Source organism: Mustela nivalis (genome assembly GCF_964662115.1).
Source record: "Mustela nivalis genome assembly, chromosome: 9".
In the NCBI taxonomy this organism is placed as follows: domain Eukaryota; kingdom Metazoa; phylum Chordata; class Mammalia; order Carnivora; family Mustelidae; genus Mustela; species Mustela nivalis.
The window spans coordinates 114,570,907-114,590,551 of NC_139028.1; the positions used below are offsets into that span (position 1 = coordinate 114,570,907).

At 39.3% G+C, this 19,645-nt stretch overlaps 1 protein-coding gene and 1 long non-coding RNA gene across 4 annotated transcripts in view; one reads left to right on the forward strand and one right to left on the reverse strand.

Annotated features, from left to right (window-relative positions):
* TOP6BL (TOP6B like initiator of meiotic double strand breaks) overlaps positions 1–19,645 on the forward strand; it is a 98,374-nt gene that overhangs the window by 67,400 nt on the left and 11,329 nt on the right. The window contains exons 9-13 of the mRNA XM_082748621.1: positions 2,106–2,262; positions 4,153–4,299; positions 8,518–8,639; positions 10,350–10,460; positions 12,249–12,347. Coding sequence (XP_082604747.1) covers positions 2,106–2,262; positions 4,153–4,299; positions 8,518–8,639; positions 10,350–10,460; positions 12,249–12,347 — 636 coding nt within the window. The remainder of the gene's footprint in view (positions 1–2,105; positions 2,263–4,152; positions 4,300–8,517; positions 8,640–10,349; positions 10,461–12,248; positions 12,348–19,645) is intronic.
* The window catches only part of LOC309873303, a 30,692-nt gene continuing 11,378 nt past the window's right edge, over positions 332–19,645 (reverse strand). Inside the window, exons 3-5 of one of the 3 annotated variants that reach the window (XR_014316274.1) lie at positions 8,537–8,631; positions 2,481–2,611; positions 332–1,219 (exon numbers count right to left, since the gene is read on the reverse strand). This is a non-coding gene — a long non-coding RNA (uncharacterized lncRNA). Of the gene's footprint in view, positions 1,220–2,480; positions 2,612–4,239; positions 4,330–6,799; positions 7,646–8,536; positions 8,632–19,645 lie in introns of those variants that run through there. The other 2 variants (XR_014316275.1, XR_014316276.1) reach the window with 2 other exon arrangements.

The following is a 19,645-nucleotide window of genomic DNA, read 5'->3' on the forward strand; positions in this document are numbered from 1 at the left end:
AGAAATGTTAAAGGAAATGCTTCAGACAGAAGATGGAATTCTGGATCTACACAAATAAAGAGGAGCACTGGAGACCATAACTATGTGAATAGATATAAAAGATTTTTGCCGTATTTTTTTTTTTTTAAGATTTATTTATTTATTTATTTGTCAGAGAGAGAGGAGCGAGAGTGAGTGCAGGCAGACAGAGTGGCAGGTAGAGGCAGAGGGAGAAGCAGGCTCCCTGCCAAGCAAGGAGCCCGATGTGGGACTCGATCCCAGGACGCTGGGATCATAACCTGGGCCGAAGGGAGCTGCTTAACCAACTGAGCCACCCAGGCGTCCCTGCCGTATTTTTAAAAATAAGACAGTGACTTTAAAAATTTTTTTATTTTTATTTTTTAAAGATTTTATTTGTTTGACAGAGAGATCACAATTAGGCAGAGAGGCAGGCAAGAGAGAGGGGGAGGCAGACTCCCCGGCCAGCAGAGAGTGTGATATGGGGCTCGATCCCAAGACCCTGAGATAGTGACCTGGGCCCAAGGCAGAGGCTTAACTCACTGAGCCACACAGGTACCCTGATAGTTGGCTTTTTAAAGCAAAAAAAAAAAGCCATTGGTATATAAGATTTATATGCTATGTCACAGTAAAATGAGTGACAATAGTACGAAGACCAAGGGGGGGGGATGGAAGTATTTTTGCAGGATTCTTATACTTTATGTGTGTTAACTCTTATAATATCACTTAAAAGTAGGTAGTGATAAAGTTGTATACTATAAAGCCTAAAGCAATCCCTAAGTTATTACAGCAAAGAATTAAAACGAATAAGTCAAAAAGGAGGTTAAAAATGGAATTACCAAAAAAACACCGAGTCCAAAATAGAATCCAAAAATAGAAAAGAGGGAAATACAAGAAACAAATGCAAAACACATAATAAGATGGTAGATTTAAACCCAACCATAACAGTACTTATATTAAAAGTAAATGGTTTCAACACCCCAATGAAAAGATAGTCACACATTTTGACTCTTCAGACACTCCACTCTTACTAAGTTCGCAGTACCTCAAAGCTCCCCTGGCTCTAAAAAGTGAATGTGTTGGCCTTAGCTCCTGTGTAAATATCTTGGATTTGTGACAGCGACTTCATTTAGGGATACTGTCTTGCCTTGTTCTGCTGGGACTTTTCATTGTGCCTACGGGAGAGGATTTTAATCTTCACACTTAATTCTTGATGTGTACCCTGTTAAAAAGAGGATGAAAACAAAAAAAGATAAGGGAAAATATATTTCTGGTTTATTTAGCTTTGGTTTAGGGGACAAAAAGGGTTAAGTATTAGTTCTTAACTGAAGAATTTTGCCCTCATGGGACATTTGGGAATGTCTGGGGAATTTTTGACTGTCATGACTCAGGAGCAGCTTGCTACTGGCATCTAGTAGGTAGAAGCCAGGGGTACTGCTAAACATCCTGCAGTTCACAGGACAGCCCCTACAACAATTATCTGACTTGAAGTGCCAGTAGTGCTAAGGTGAAGAAACCCTGGGTAAAAGGAAGGGTGAGGGGAGGAGCAAAATCAAGAGAAGGAAACCATTTCAGAGGTCCTGGCCCCCTTGGTCTTGGTTAGAGAATAGGGTTAGAGAAGGTAAAGAATTTCCTTCTTAATCTGAATATACTCAGATACTTACTGAAAGATATTTCTTTATATATACTTCTAGTATGTATAACACCATATTTTACTGATTTTTACCTGTATCTCCAGTACTATAAATATGATAACTCAAAGGTAGGTATTAAATCTGGATATTCATCTTTGTATCCTCTGAATTTAATATGGTGTTTAGCTTGTAGTACCACTCAAACCTACGATGGAATAAGTAGGATGAATATATAAACTAAATGTCCCAATACTATACCTGTAGCACACACTTATTAAACCCGGAATAAATTTCTAGGGATTCTAGTGGACCTTCTCTGGTGTCTCACACCTTTATTCAATGTGGAAAGGAATAGGTAATCATCTAGCACCCTAGTTTATTTCTGGGAGTGTGAACCAGGTCAGTGTTATGTTTGTTTTATGCAAATGAATACATAGTCATAAAAAACTAAAATCTAGTAGTTTTCTTTAGCAACTATACATATTTCTCTATGGACCATCAGGTCTGCCTCTGATATTGCCAGGTCAGGAGCAGCCAACTACTACTGTCTTCAAAGATACCTCTTATTTCATTGATTGGAAGAAATACCACTTGTCTATGGTGCCCAGTTTGGATCTCAATTTGGATAGAGGTACATCTCCCTCTCTTTGCACAGGAATAAAGAAACCTGGAGGATATTAGAAAATGCAAGGAAATATAAATAGCAGATTACATAAAAAGTAGGAGACAGTGATCTGATGGTTTATGTTGGGGGCTGCTGGTGAGGGTCTAAGTTTCGGAATCTACATGAAGTGCGGCAAAGAGGTCAATAGTCAAAGACGCGTTAGAGCCTGACTGTTTGGGTATTACCTGTTAATGCTGGTTTTCCTCGCATTTCTTCTACTGCCTTCTCTCTTCCTGGTCCTCTAGAGATAGTCAGTAGGCCTCCATCTTGTAATGACTTGTTCAGAGGGTTGCTGTCGTACCTTAATCTGTCAACTCTGGGGTTTTAGAAAGGTTAGTAACATCACTGAACTATTATGGAAGAGAAATATTTTCTAGTGAAATGAGAAAATTCACATAAAATTACTTATAAAAAATTAGAACACCGTATAAATTCAAAGCAGGAGTATAAACCACACAGTAATCAGCTTAGGACGCTGGCTGTAGTATTCATATAGATCCTAACCACATTAACTTGGGGTGAATCACACCGAAATGTGGACACTTAATAACTGGACCAAAAAACAAAACTGGAAAGTAGGGATATGCAACCAGGAGGTGATATCTAGGAGGTTTACAGACTTGAGCTTGACTATTGTTTGCTACAATCCTCCAAAATTTAGGAGGTAGTCTGGTAAACTGGATGCTGAGGAAGGTGACCAGTGGGGAAGAGGCATTCTAGAACTGTGCCTGGAATGAGAAGACTGAAGCCTCCTGGGGTGAAGTATCTCAGGGGAAATGATAGAATCTTCTCTAGGTAGTAAGACTCAGAGTAAGGATTTTTTTTCTTGAGTAGGTAGTTGTTCCAGAGGGTGTAATGAAAGGAGGGTGTCTTTGAATAGGGTCTGTCTGTGGAGGTGAGTGCTTTTGTGAAGAAAGAATGCCTGGTCTTAACAGGTGGGATGTCATGCGATTAAAATTTTTGAGTCTCTAGGGCTCTCCATATCTCCTTTTCTCTTTCAATTTTTATTTTCATGCTTTGTTGGTTTCCTTCACTTTTTGCCAATTCACAGTGCCTGAACTTGCTCAGTTTACTTTGGAAATGAGTAATGTAGAAAATATCCCCTCATCTCCTTCCCTCACTCATTACTGTAAAGGACAGAACCAGAATCCACATGGAGGTACTTCTTCGTATGGACCTGGGTGAAACTTAGAGGACTATCATGATTGTATTCTAAAGGATCAAGGTGCTAGAAAGTGACTGTAGGGCATCAGATTACCTGGGGATACAAATACAATATAGTAATGTAGTTAAGAACACAGATTTTTGAGTCTGTCTAAAACAGTTCCACCACCTTACTGCCTCATGTTGGGCAATGTATTTAATCTATTGGTGCCTTTTTTAAATCTGTAAAATGATATAAGGATAGGTCCTATGCCATAGTGTTGTTGAGAAGACTAAGTATTTAGATAGTCCATGTGAAGAATTTAACACAATGAAGTAAGCATTTAATACAAATTAGCTCTTGTCATTATTGTTATTCAGCTCTGACTCTAACCTCTGCCCCTTACTAGTGATATCTATCTGGGAAAGTCATGTGGGGAATCAGCAACTGTATTATACTAATGTTTCCTAGTAAGTTCTAAGGAGTGCTGTTTGGTTTGCATTTTGCACACCCAGTTGTTATTTTGATGTTCCTTCTGTGAGTCCCTATTCTTTGCTTCCATCAAGTGGATAGAAAAATAGGTTCAGGAGGAGAAGGGAGTATTTGAATTTAGATCTGTCTCAGATCCTTCTTTGAGGTATAGGTTCTTTATTTACTCAGCATTCTGAGGGCTTTACTTATGTTAGAATACCATGTAATATCTTGTCCTCTAGATTTGCTGCTTCCAGATGTGAGTTATCAGGTGGAATCCAGTGTCGGAGATCAGTCTCAGAATATGGACTCCCAGGGACAAACGCTGCTGCTTTTTCTCTTTGTGGATTTTCACAGCGGATTTCCAGACCAGCAAACAGAACTGTGGAGTAGGTATAGGGGCTGCCAGTTTGGGTGTGCTTAAATGATAAGAAAGTAAAGAAAGGGAGACTTTATATGATGCACATGTCTGAATTACATATATTTCTGTAGAAAAATGAATTTTAATGAAAAACCTTGCCTAAAAAAGTTAAACTATATGCTCTATGGAAAAGGTAAGTATCTTGAAACACCCCTCAAATGATGACATTCCCAGATTTAGTTGGCCAGATATCCGTGGATACTTCTGTAATGATCTCTACAAAGTCTGTTACCTTAGATGAGTGGTTTTCAACCTTAGCTGCTTGATATATTACCTGGTGAGCTTCTAAAAAATGCCCAGACATCACCCCCAGGGATTATGATTTCCTTGGACTGAGACAGGATTCAGATAGCAGTATATTTTTAAAGCTCAGGCCTGAGAACTGCCCACCACATTACCACTTTTCCAGGTGGAATCCAGAAACATTACTCTCACTGCTTAGCCTTGAGGCAACATCTTTCTCAGCTACAACATAGGGAGGTATGGGCATGTAATGGTATGAATGACTTTTCTGTGACTGCCACATGGACCTCTGGAAAGGGAGAAATGGTCCTTGTTCAGGCATACAAAGGGGGACTTTAGAGTTTATGTAACAAATTGGTGATAACCTTTTACCAGAAAGGTTCTGGTTGGTGGTCTGTGAAATGCATGCATCAGAATCACCTACAGTATTTGAGAATATGCTGCTTCCTGAGCCAAGGATTAACTCACTGCTTTGTTATAATGTAAAAATATGGTATGGCTCAAGAGTCTGCATTTTTAACAAGATTCTCAGGTAATTTTTAAATATAGTGAAGTTTGAAAACCACTGAGTGTGAGTTGGCTTATGCATTTTAATCCAATAAATACTGAGATATAAATTTAAGTGTTTCCTTTTTCTTTAATATTTTATTTATTTGAGAGAGTGTGAGCAGGGGAAGGGGAGGGACAGAGGAAGAGGAAGGAGACACTCTGCTGAGCAGGGGGGCTTGCTCCCAGGGCTCAATCAGGGATCATTATCTGGGCTGAAGGCAGACACTTAACCAACTGAGCACCTAGGGGCCCCAAAGAGAGTTTCCCAATCCCTCCTAAACTTGGAAATAGCAAGACATGGAGCTTATAAATGTGCGAGGAGAGGTTCAGAAGCCTCCCTTTCAGTGTTCCCAATATGCTGCTGTGTGCTCTGTGAGCCACTGTTTTTTCTTGTGGCTCTGCTCCAGCTATCGCCGTGCTCACTTGCTGTGGCCCTGCTCCCACGGAGTCACGAGAGAAAGGAGACAGCTCCTGCTGACTGGTGCCAACTATTTATTGAACAAACTGGTGTCAGCTGTGGGATTTTTTTTGCTTCCCGATTTCTCTGCTTCTCTGGTCTTCCCCAGTATGTGTATATTGTTTAGGAGAGAAGCACACCGCTTTTGTGGGTTCTGGCTTGCTGCTCTTCATTTGAAGAGCTGTTGTCTGGTGCCCCACTCTTCCACTCATCAAGGCCCTGGAATGGGACCCAGACTAATGAGGCTTCCAGCAGGGAGGACAAAGTGAGGAGGCCTAGGGTTGTTACCAGCCTGCACTCTTAGGGACAGAGGCTGATAAGAAAAAAATCTTAGTATAGTGGAAAGGACTTCAGGGTAGAATCAAGAAAGCTGGCTATTATCTTAGTTCTGCTATCGAATTCCTTGGTGATTTTTGGGAAACAAGTCACATAAGTCATCTGATCTCTCCTTTTCATGTATTTAATGTGAGATTGTTAGACTAGGTGCTATCAAAGCCCCTCCAAGTCTAAGACCCTCTTACGACTCAAGATCTCTGTCTTTTGGCAGGCTTTTTTTGTTGGTTGTTGTTTGGTTTCGATTTTGTTTGTTTTATTTTGTTTTGTTTTGAGGTCGGCTAGAGGCATTATCATATTCAGTCTTCCCTGGGATGACAGAGAGTCTCATACCATTTTCTGAATCCTATCAAACACACCTGAAGAACTCAGATTCCTCAAAAATCAGTGGTTCCTGTCATTCTTGCAGTAATTTGATCGTTCATACATCTCTGCTTAGCTTGACTCTGAGGGCCTGTAGCAACTCAGGTAGTTGACACTTGATATTGGATTAAATAGAAATTCATCACTGCATTAGTAAACATACTAAGTATCTTTAAAAAAAAAAAAAAAGATTTATTTGAGAGAGTGGGGAGGGCAGAGAGAGAGAGAGAAAATCCTGAAACAGACTCTCTGCTGAGCATGGAGCCCAATGATGCTGTCACTGGGCTTGATCTCAAGGAGCCCGAGATGATGACCTGAGCCGAAATCAACAGCAAGCTGCTCAACTGACTGAACCACCCAGGAGCCCCCATACTATGTATCTTTATAAATTTCCTTACACATCTGGTAGTGTAGGACTAGCCTTTGAAAAAGGGTATATGGTAAAGGTAGGTAGATATAGATATATGAATAGAGACACAGTAAATTTTTTTTAAAGATTATTTATTTATTTATTTGACAGAGATCACAAGTAGGCAGAGAGGCAGGCAGAGAGAGAGGAGGAAGCGGACTCTCCGCTGAGCAGAGAGCCTGAAGCAGGGCTCGATCCCAGGACCCTGGGATCATGACCTGAGCCAAAGGCAGAGGCTTTAAACCATTGAGCCACCGAGGCGCCTCAAGACACAGTAATTTTATCTTCTTTCTCCCATATTCTTTCTCATATCCTTGAAAGCTTTCTGTAGAGCTACTTTTAGGAAACAGATTGTACAGAACTACAGTCTGTTTCCATGTGTCTTAAAAAATCACTTAACTGGCCTCCTGCCCACCTTGTCATGGTAACTTTTCTATGATTAACTCATTATTTTGCTACAACGTTAAAGGCATCTGGTAGTATCATCAGTTTTAGGGGAACAAACTTGTAGCTTTTTAATTAAATGTCTGCTTTCAAAAAGGGCCTAACTGGTTTCTTGAGGCTATTTTTAGCACCAAACAATAGAAAACTGTAATCCATACGATATCATCATAGCAATGGCAATATTGTCCCGTTGCATATTGCAATGTACATTTAAAAACACTTCACACATATTATCCCAGTTTATCTGCGCAACATGCCTGAGAGCAGGTGGTATAAAGCCGGTTTTAGTTTTGAAGTGAGAAAAGCGAAGGGACTCGGTCACCACCAGCTAGTGGTTGAATTCACTCTGGAATCTATGTTCTCCAGACTCCAATTTTGGATTCCTTTTGAGCAGACCACATTTTGCATTCCTTTCTGGGATAGAATCATGGTGCCTTGTGGTAGAAAATGTACCTTCTGGTTTGCATTTTTAATGCAGCCCTGAGAAAAGCCAGCTGTGGGCTGCTTCACCATAGTCTTTGCACGGAGTATTCAGGGGAGAACAGAAAAATAGTGAAAAAGGAAAGGTTAATTACAAGGATTTTCTCAGGTATAAAGTGAATTTGTCTTCCCATGTCTGTTGTCTCTGGGTCATCAGGGTAGTCTGTTATTGTTTGACCTCTTTTACCTATGTCTCTTAACTGTTAGCTTTTCTTCTGAGCAGTGGTGCCTATGGTTAATTAGAAATAGCCCCATTTAAAAATACCTTGAAGAAAAAAATAAAATAAAATAAAAAATAAATAAAAATGCCTTGTACCAGCAGTCTCAGAGTCCTCTTTGTGAGTGTTAACTTTTTTTGTATCACAGGATAGGTGAAAGGATTGAGACCCTGACAGTAACAGTGGCTCACCCCAACAGTGAAGCTCACATAGGAAGGGAGTAGGGTAGACACACTGTCCAACAGGCCTTTCCTTTTTCTCTCCTCCTCCTCTTCCTCCTCCTATCCTTTGGAAGTCACCAGTGTCATTGTTTATAGTATGTGGTATATAGTTCTGTTTCTGATATGAATTAAACAGGATCCCTCACTTGTCTCTTCAAAAATAATGTCAACCTTCACACTTAGTTTTTGAAGTCTTTTTCATTTGCAAGTGGAATTGGGTGGGTTTTAAGTTGCTGACCTTTTGTTGTTGTTTGTTTTCGGGGGATTTTGTTTTGTTTTTGGGGTTTTTTGTGGGGGTGGTTTTGATTGTTTGGTCTAAAAAAGTAATTATTTGTGGATAGGCAAAAGTGTCCTCTTCTTCCAAGAGGCCTCTTTCTCATTCCACCCCTAACTCATAGCACCATAACAGCAGTCTTGAAGTCTTGGACATTCTCATTCAAAAAGTTACCAATATTTTCCCTCCCCTTAGGAGTCCACACTTTGCTCACCACTCATCTCAGTGCCATCCTCATGGAGAGCCACAGCGCAGTGCAAGATTCCATCCAGGTTGCCATGGACCAGGCCTTGGAGCAGCATCACCAGGCTACCAAGGTAATAAGAAATTCCTAAGAACTAGAGGATATGACCGAGCTTGAGAGCCCTTCCTCCCTTAATGCCTAGTCTTCTTTTGTCACCTTGGCTGATCCTTACATGGCCTCTAGCCTGGGAACTCAAGATTTAACTTAGCATATGTCACTGTACCAGCTTGCATAGTCTTACCTCCTAATGGGTGAATTTGAGTAAATAGGGACAAAATAATCGAGAAAAATGACTAATAATGAGCCTTTCCTTATCTTTCTTCCCTTTCACACATGCGTTTGGAGCTACTGCTTTTCTAAATCTTACATTTTCCCCTCATTTCCTAATGGTTTAAAACATCACGTTCCCTCTTTTTTTTTTTTTAAGATTTTGTTTATTTATTTATTTACTTATTTATTTTATTTCTTTTTAGCATAACAGAATTCATTGTTTATGCACTACACCCAGTGCTCCATGCAATCCGTGCCCTCCATAAATACCACCACGTGGCTCCCCCAACCTCCCACCCCCCCCACCCCTTCAAAACCCTCAGATTGTTTTTCAGAGTTCATAGTCTCTCATGGTTCATCTCCCCTTCCAATTTCCCTCAACTCCCTTCTCTCCATCTCCCTATATCCTCCATGTTATTTGTTATGCTCCACAAATAAGTGAAACCATATGATAATTGACTCTCTCTGCTTGACTTATTTCACTCAACATAATCTCTTCCAGTCCTGTCCATGTTAATACAAAAGTTGGGTATTCATTCTTTCTGATGGAGGCATAATACTACATAGTGTATATGGTCCACATCTTCCTTATCCATTCGTCCGTTGAAGGGCATCTTGGTTCTTTCTACAGTTTGGTGACCGTGGCCATCGCTGCTATAGACATTGGGGTACAGATGGCCCTTCTTTTCACTACATCTGTATCTTTGGGGTAAATACCCAGTATTACAATGCAGGGTCATAGGGAAGCTCTATTTTTAATTTCTTAAGGAATCTCCACACTGTTCTCCAAAGTGGCTGCACCAACTTGCATTCCCACCAACAGTGTAAGAGGGTTCCCCTTTCTCCACATCCTCTCCAACACACGTTGTTTCCTGTCTTGCTAATTTTGGCCATTCTAACTGGTGTAAGGTGAGAGAGAGAGTGAACAAGAGAGAGCGAGTGAGCATAAGCTTAGGGTGTCGGGGAAGAGGGAGGAGCCCAGGGAGAGGGAGAAGCAGCCTCCTCGCTGAGCAGGGATCTTGATCCTGGGACTCCAGGATCATGACCTGAGCCCAAGGCAGAGGCTTAACCAACTGATCAACCCAGGTGCCCCAACACTTTCTCTTTTTATCTGACTTTCTGACTTCCTATATCCTATATACTTTTTGTAACATATTTCTTAAATTCATATGGCCCCCTTTGAGGGAAAAAACCACTACACTAAGAGGGCAAAGTTTAAAGCTTTTTTTTTTTTTTAATAGCAGGCACATCTGTTTTATTGCCTAGTGTCTTATGGCTTATCTTTTCTGAATATTTCTGTGTCAGTAAGTGATCTCTGCAAAAGGGGAGAGAACATTGTTTCAGTCCGTAAGTGTCTTTTCTATGGCATGATCTCAGTAAGTATTGTTGATGGGGGTGGGGGAAGAGTTTTTGAAATCCTGCTCTTACTGAAATCTTTTATTCCTTTGGGATTCTCTGAACCAGTAGCTTGGGATTATTATAAACTACCATCTCTTCTTAATATGTTCCTTAGGATCTTCAGAAATTTCAGGCCTCACTTTCAGTGGCTGTGAATTCCATCATGAGTATCGTGACTGGAAGCACCAGCAACAGCTTCAGAAAGATCTGTCTCCAGGCCCTTCAAGTTAGTGGGAGCTTGGGGCTGCTTAATAGTGCCAGGGTTCTAATGATATTCTACTGCCCAACACAGCATTATGTACAGAGCTTTTAGAAACATTATTTTATTTTATCCTACTGTGATCAAAAATTCTGACTTTACATACATAGTGTCAGGCCTGTGGTGTTTTAAGAAATATTTACTGAATGGATAGTATGTATGTACTACTTTATAAATGAGAAAATAAGTTATCTAAAATTTCTACTTGCCTTAGGTCACATAGCTGGTTACAGTTAGAACCAAGATTAGACAGTGATTCCCAGCTCCTTATTGAAGAATGTTTTGGTACCTCATGGTGACAGAAAACACTGGAAATAACTGAGTAGCCTTAAGTATTACATATGATTGGCAGTATAGAATAGTATAACAATGAAGACTGAGGCCTGAGTTCAATTCTTGGCTCATTTACTTACTGGCTATGTGGACTTAGGCTGGTGCTTAATTAGTCTGAGTTTCATATATAAAGTGGAAAAAATAATAGTGCCTCAGAGGGTTATTGCGATGGCGAGGGTGAAGTTTGAACATGCATGTAGCACACGGTAGGTTCTGAATAAATGTTAGTTTCTTTCCTTCCTTTTAGGAATGTGTGCTGACCAGTTGGTATTAGCAGTGCGTGATCCACTCATTCGATGTCTGTTGCTTTATTTTTTTGTACCTTTTTTCTTGAAAAAATAGTATAATACATTCAAAATTTAAAGTAATAGCTAATAATATTTATCACTATAATTAAAATTTTTGGATATTATTTCGTACAAGTTATATTGTATAGTTGTAACTGAAGAATTCTACATTCATATATAACTTGACACTTCCCCGTTCTAAAATTTGTATCAGTTAGCCAATTTCACTACATTGGTTTAATCTAATTTAATAACCCATTCCCTTAATAATAGGCATTTACATTGCTTATATTCTTTCTGCCAGTATAAATAATATTTCAGTTAATACCTCTGTGTGATATCTTGCTTCTTCTGAATTATTTCCTAGAATAAAGTTCTATAAGTGGAGTTACTAGGTCTAAGAGCATAACACCTTTATAATCTAGTGCCTCCTACAGCTTCAGCTTTCTGGATCATGTGGATAGCACAGGGTAATGAGAAGAATGCCACATTGGAAATCCTTAGGTCAGGCCTAACTTTTGTATAACAAGTCATGAAATCTTAGGTGGGTTACTTCACCTTTTTGGATTTTAGTTTTCTCATCTATAAAATTCGTTTGTTGTATTAGGGCATTACTCTTGTCCCCTTCAACTCGAATATCCTGCAATTCTATACTAAAACTTAGAAGCTATTACCCATTCCTTATGGATGCTATTATCTTCTTCTTTTATTTACTAAAAGACTTATTTGAGGAAAAGTTCTTGTATCAGTCTTAGTTGAATATGGTGAAGCCTCTGCTCTCCTGGCACTTGTTTTAGAAGAAAGCAGTTTATATAACCCCTTTATGAACAGAGAAATCTCTGGGATATGTATTTCCTATAGAGATAGGAGAGCAAAGGCCTTGTTTGAAAGATCTTGGTTAGGTAACAGACACTGGAAGCCATAGGAGCCACAACTACTTGTCTCATGGCATGTATCCCAGGCCGCCTCTCTAGTTCTATGTATCCATAGGAATTAAGGAAACTCCAAACATAACATGAGGGATATCAGTGGTTTGCCTTCCTATTTGTCTCATCCTCTTCCCATATCCTGTGGGTGCATTCCCTTTGGTTGCCAGTACTGGAATTCAGCACATTTCATCTCTGGCCCATTTTAGGCAGTTGACACTCAAGAATTTGGGACCAAACTGCACAAATCATTTCATGACATCACCCGGCACCGATCTCTTCCCTACCGCTCATGTGAGACAAAGCAGGTAAGTATAAAATACTAATTGTACTTGGTGGAGATCTTCCATACTGATGTGTGGGAACCCTGAATACGGGTGATTAGGGGCAGGTATTTTAGATTGCACAATCTGAGGTTAGTCTTTCAGTAGGGAAGCCCTTGGTTTAGGAAAACTTTATAAAATACAGTATTACACAAAGGTCAAGAGCATAGCTAGATGTTGCTCAAATTCTATTTCAGCCACTAACTAGTTGTGTAGTATTGTGGAAGCTGTTTAACCTTTCTAAGCCTTAGTTTCTTTATCAATAAAATAGGAATGATACATAACCTGAAATAACTGTTGTGAGGTTTGAATAAAATAATGTATGTAAAGTGCTGAGCACATAGCTACCATTACAGTGGTGATGACAGAGTGGAGTATTTTTGTTTAGTTTTGTCTAATCAAAGCCATACTTTATTTACCTTTCTGGGTGCTGGAGATAGAGAATTGCATTAGTTGGGGTCTCCGCCCTCAAGGAGCTCAAACAGCTTCATCTGGTTTTATGACAGACTCCTCTAATGAGTGAAAAGATTCATAGCTGGGAGATTCTGTATATCTCGAGATTGCAGGTATAACTGAAACAGTGTTCCATCTAAAGCCCACTCTTCTGGCTTTCTTGGTTCCAATCAGTAGGACTGGCCTTTGTGGAACTAAAGTATAATATGAGTAAATAAAAGAGAGTAAGGGTGATACTATTATACAGTGGCTTCTGGCCAAGACAGAGTGTCAGGAACTAGATTTACTCTCTTGACTGAAATTTAAAAAAAATCCAGACACAACATATAAAACAATGGTTCTCAAGACATTGAACAGCAATGAATAGGATAGTCTTTCCTGAGATGTGGAAAACAAATGAAGTGAGCCCTATGATTACCCTAACATACTGCCTAGAGAAAGTACAGAAGCCATTGAACAGGGAGAAGATATCCAGGCAAAGCCTAGTGGTTTCCCTGAGTTGAATAGATGAAGCTAGGAATTCCCGTATGCCAAAACAGATAAAGTTTTCAGGGTGAACTATCAGAAAAGAAAGAACTCCTTACAGAGAGAATTCTGAGAATCTGCAGGGTTCCTTCTCTATTATTCAGATGAGTATGAATCAGCTCAGTCTTGTGAAGAAACTATTCAGGTAAAGAACCACCCAGAAGGATTAGAGGGAATAATATGCAGAGCTTAAAAGGGCCGGGAATAGTGCCTATTTCCATCAACCAGAGAGGAAAGCTTTATAATTTATGGAGCATGATATAGAATACTAAGAAGATTCTTGCCTTTGGAATGGAGGAAAATTAAACCTCTGCCTAATAAACACTCCTCTGGTCCTGCCTAACAAAGCTTAAAAGCAGAAGCAAGACGAGGAATCAAGTTGTTTCCAAGTAATTCAACAGCATCACAGAACAAAGGTCAAGAATATTTATAGGATTATTAGAAATACCCAGCACCCACTATGGTAATAGTCACAGTACCTTGCCTCTAATCAGAATTAATAGGTATGGTGAGAAGCAGGAATATACAACCCATAATGAAGAGAAAACTTTTTTTTTTAAGAATTTATTTATTTATTTGACAAAAAGAGACCACAAGTAGGCAGAGAGGCAGGCAGAGAGAGAGAGGAGGAAGCAGGCTCCCCGATGAGCAGAGAGCCCGACACGGGACTCGATCCCAGGACCCTGGGATCATGACCTGAGCCGAAGGCAGTGGCCCAACCCACTGAGCCACCCAGGTGCCCCTAAGAGAAAACTCTTAATTGGTCAATCAATCATTGAATCAAAACTGATCCAGAACTGACACAGAAGTTAGAATTAGTAGACAAAGACATTAAGAGAGTTATTATTATAACCGTATTCCGTATGTTCAGGAAGAAGCTAGAGGAAAGACTGAACATATCAAGTAGAGACATGGAAAGTATAAAAAAGGCCCAAAATGAACTGTAAAGATGAAAACTATGATGTCTCCAAGGTAGAAATTATACTGAATAGTATGAATGGCACATTGGACACTTAAGGAGAAACACACAGCAATAGAAACTATCTGAAATGAAACACAGCATTTTAAAATAATAATAATAATATCAAAGGGGCAGTTGGGTGGCTCAGTCAATTAAGCATCTGATTCTTGATCTTGACTCAGGTTGTGATGTCAAGATCATGAGATTGAGCCCTGCACTGGGGTCCATGCTCAGCCTGGAGTCTGGTTAAGGTTCTCTCCCTCTCCAACTAATGATGTACTCTCTGCTGGCTAATTGAACATAATATAAATAAATAAATAAATAAAATAACTTAATCTGTTAAAAAAAAGATTCCCTCTTCCCTCCCACTCTTTTCCACTCCACTAACGCCCCCTGCTCACACATGTGTGTGTTCTCCCTAAAAAAGATTAATTAAAAGGGTAAGATTTCTTTACAAATAATAATAATAAAACATAGAATATCATGAGTTATGGGACAGCTTCACGTAGCCTAAATATATGTGTAATTGGGGAATCTGAAGAAGAAATGGGGCAGAAAATGTATTTGAGGGAACAATGGCTGAAAACTTTCCAAATTGATAGAATCTATAGATCTAAGTAGATCTAAGAATCTTAAGAAACACCAAGCCCTTGGGGTGCCTGTGTGGCTCAGTGGCTCAGTGGGTTAAAGCCTCTGCCTTCGGCTCAGGTCATGATCCCAGGGTCCTGGGATTGAGCCCCACATGGGGCTCTCTGCTCAGCAGGGAGCCTGCTTCCTCCTCTCTCTCTGCCTGCTTCTCTGCTTACTTGTGATCTCTGTCTGTCAAATAAATAAAAGAAACACCAGCCCACAAAACAAAACTACACAAACATAATTAAATAGGTTAAAACCAGTGGTGAAAAAAATCTTATAAACAAATGGGTGAGGAAAGCTTATTTACAAGGAAACAAAGATAAGGATTACAGAAAATTTCTCATCAGAAACAGTGTAAGCTAAAAGAAAATGGAGCAACATCTTTACAGTACTGGAGAAAAAACCTTCAACCTAGGATTATTTACCTAATGAAAATTAAATTTTTAAGAAAAAAAGAAGATGAAGTAAGGACCTTTTCTGACATACAAGAGTTGAAAGAATTCATTATCAGCAGATGAGAAATGTAAAGGAAGTACTTCAAGTAGGAGAACGGTGATACCAGCTAGAAACCTGAATCTACACGAAGGAATGAAGAGTACGGAAAATGGTGACTACGAGGATAAATATAAAGACTTTTTTTTCTCTCATTACCTTAATCTCTTTAAAACATAATTAACTTTTTAAAGCAAAAATAACAATAATGGAAGCGCCCGGGTGGCTCAGTGAGTTAAGCCTCTGCCTATGGCTCAGATCATGATCCAAGGGTCCTGGGATCCAGCCCCACATTGGGCTCTCTGCTCAGCAGGGAGCCTGCTTCCCCCCTTCTCTCTGCCTGCCTCTCTGCCTACTTGTGATCTCTCTCTGTCAAATAAATTAAAAAGAAATCTTTTTTAAAAAATAGCAATAATGTATTGTAAGGTTTATAACCTATGGTGAAGTAAAGTGTTATGATAAGAGCACAAAAACCAAGAGGAGAAAAATGGAAATATACTGTTGCAAAGACTTATACTGTATGCGGAGTGGCTAATATTACTTGAGGATAGACTGGTAAGTTAAGATGAAAGGAACCATCAGAATAATACAAGAAGGAGTTGCAGCTATTAAACCAAGAAAGGAGATAAAACGGAGTCATAAAACATATTCAGCCTTCCGGAGAATGAAAAGATAAGCCACAGACTGGGAGAAAATAATTGGAAGAGACACATATGATTAAGAGACTATTATCCAAAATATACAAAGAACTTTTAAAACTCACAAAAAAAAAAAAAAAAAAAAGGGCCAAAGACCTTATCAGACACCTCACCAAAGAAGACTTGAGATGGCAAATAAGCACATGAAAAGATGCCCCACATCTTATGTCATCAGGGAAATGCAAATTAAAACAATGAGATACCCCTACATACCTATTATGGTAGCCAAAATCCAGAACACGACACCAAATGCCGGCAAGGATGTGGAACAGTAGGAACTCTCATTCATTGCTGGTGAGAATGCAAGATGATACAACTACTTTGGAAGGCAATTTGGTAATTTCTTAAAAAACTAAATACACTCTTGACCATGTGATCCAAAAATCATGCTTCTTGGTATTTATCCAAATGAGTTAAAACTTAGGTTCACACAGAAACCTGCACATGGATGTTTACAGCAGCTTGGCGGCAATCAAGATGTCCTTCAGCAGGTGAATGGTTAAATAAACTGGCATACCCAGACAATGGAATATTATTTTACACTAAGAAGAAATGAGCCATAAAGCCATGAAAACACATGGAGGAAGCCTAAAGGTATATATATTTTTAAAAGATTTTATTCATTTATTTGAGAGAGAAGATGAGAAGGGGGAGGGTCAGAGGGAGAAGCAGACTCCCTACCGAGCAGGGAGCCTGATGCAGGACTCCCTTCCAGAACTCCAGGATCAGGACCTGAGCTGAAGGCAGTTGCTTAACCAACTGAGCCACCCAGGCACCCCCTAAAGGTATATTATTAAATAAGTCAGTATGAAAAAGCAGAACATTCTGGAAAAGGCAAAACTATGGAGATAGTAAAAAGATCAGTGATTTCCAAGGGTTAAAGGAAAAGGAGGAATTAATATACAAAACACAGAGGACTTTTAGGGCAGTGAAACTACTCTGTATGATTCTGTAATGGTGAGTACAAGTCATACATTAGTCCAGAGCCATGGAATATACAACACTAGGGGTAAACCCTCATGTAAACTATGGACTTTGAATGACAATGATGTGTCAATGTAGGTTTATCATTTGTAACAAATGTACCAGTCTGATGGGGGATGTTTATAATGGAAAAGGCTATACAGATATGGGGCAGAGGCATAAGAGAAATCTCTGTACCTTTTCCTCAGTTTTGCTATAAACTTAAAACTGCTCTAAAAAGTAAAGTCCCTTTTTAAAAAATAATCAAAAAGAGGGCAGAGAAAGAGGAAGAAGAAGAAAAGAAAACAAAGTACAGATGAGACAAATAGAAAGCAGTTAGCAAGAAGATATATTTAAACTCAGCCATATCAATTATCATATTAAATGTGGTCTTTACAACTAATTACATGAAAAGATTGAGACTGTTAGATTAAATAAAGAGAACAATATGCTGCCTATAAGAATCCCACTTTAAAATACAGAAGTAGGGGCGCTTGGGTGGCTCAGTGGTTAAAGCCTCTGCCTTCAGCTCAGGTCATGATCCCAGGGTCCTGGGATTGAGCCCCGCATTGGGCTCTCTGCTCAGCAGGAAGCCTGCTTCCCTTCCTCTCTCTCTGCCTGCCTCTCAGCCTACTTGTGATCTCTGTCTGTCAAATGAATAAATAAAATGTAAAAAAAAAAAAAAATCTGCAAAAAAAAAAAAAAGCATTGAGGGGCATCTGGGTGGCTCAGTGGGTTAAAGCCTCTGCCTTTAGCTCAGGTCATGATCTCAGGGTCCTGGGATCAAGCCCCGCTTCGGGCTCTCTGCTCAGTGGGGAGCCTGCTTCTTCTTTTCTCTCTCTCTCTCTCTCTGCCTGCTTTTCTGCCGACTTGTGATCTCTGTCTGTCATATAAATATATAAAATCTTTAAAAAAAAAAACATTGAAAAGGCTATAAAGCAGATTTCAGAGCAAACAATATTACTAGGGATAAAGAGGGCCATTTCATAATGATGAATACAATACAGTGTGTACAGTGTAATGAAGATAATGGCCCCAAATGTTCATGAAACTCTTTTTTAAAGATACTTATTTGAGGGGCGCCTGGGTGGCTCAGTGGGTTAAGCTGCTGCCTTCGGCTCAGGTCATGATCTCAGGGTCCTGGGATCGAGTCCCACGTTGGGCTCTCTGCTCAGCAGGGAGCTTGCTTCCCTTCCTTTCTCTCTGCCTGCCTCTCTGTCTATTTGTGATCTCTATCAAATAAATAAATAAATAAAAATCTTAAAAAAAAAAAGATACTTATTTGACAGAGAGAGAGATCACAAGTAGAGAGGCAGGTGGAGAAAGAGGGAGAAGCAGGCTCCCCGCTCAGCAGAGAGCCCGATGTGGGGCTCGATCCCAAGACCCTGAGATCATGACCTGGGCCCAAGGCAGAGGCTTTAACCCACTGAGCCACCCAGGCACTCCTCATGAAACTTTTGAGAGAACTTTAAAATAAATGAAGAATAGAATTATTGTAAGAAGAAATAGACAAATTCACAATTTTTAAAAAAGATTTTATTTATTTATTTGACAGAGAGAGAGAGACCACAAGTAGGCTGAGAGGCAGGCAGAGAGAGGGGGAAGCAGACTCCCTGCAGAGCAGAGAGCCTGATGCGGGGCTCAATCCAGGACCCTGAGATCATGACCTGAGCTGAAGGCAGAGGCTTAAACCACTGAGCCACCCAGGTGCCCCACAAATTCACAATTATATTTGGAAATTTCAACATACTTCTATTAATAATTGATAAAATAGACAGAAAATCAGTAAGTCTGTGGAAGTCCTAAGTAATACTATGAATTAACTTCACCTAACTTATATTCATAAAAAGTCCTGCCCAACCACAGCAGAATATTTTTCTCAAGTACAAAAGGGACATTTAACAAGGTAAACCATATTCTGAGCCATTAAATACATCTCAATAAACTTAAAAGAATTCAAGTCATATAAAGTATGTTTTTGACCACAGTTGGATTTAAGTAAAATCAGTGACAGAATGATATCTAGAAAATTTCAAATATCTGGAAATTAAATGACACACTTATAAATAACCCATGCACCAAACACAAAAGCAAAAGAGAAAGTAAAAAATAATTTAAATGGAAATGCAAATTATCAAAATCTGTGAGCTCTCTCTAAAGCAATACTTAGAGAGAAAAATGCCTATGTTAGAAAAGGAAAAGTTCCCAAATCAATGGTCTTAGCTTCCAACTTAAACTAGAACAAGAAGAGCAAATTACACACAAACAGAAGAAATTAAATAATAAAGTCAGAGTGGAAGTCAGTAAAATAGAAAACAGAAAAACAGTAGGGAAAAATCAATGAGGATTTAAAGGAGGTTTATTGAGAATATTAATAAAATTGACAAACATTTAACCAGACTAATCAGGATAAAAGAAGATACAAATTTCTTTCTTTTTTTTTTTTGTATCTTTTAAAAAATTAACATATAACCTATTATTTGCCCCAGGGGTACAGGTCTGTGAATCATCAGGCTTATACATTTCACAGCACTCACCATAGCACATAACCTCCCCAA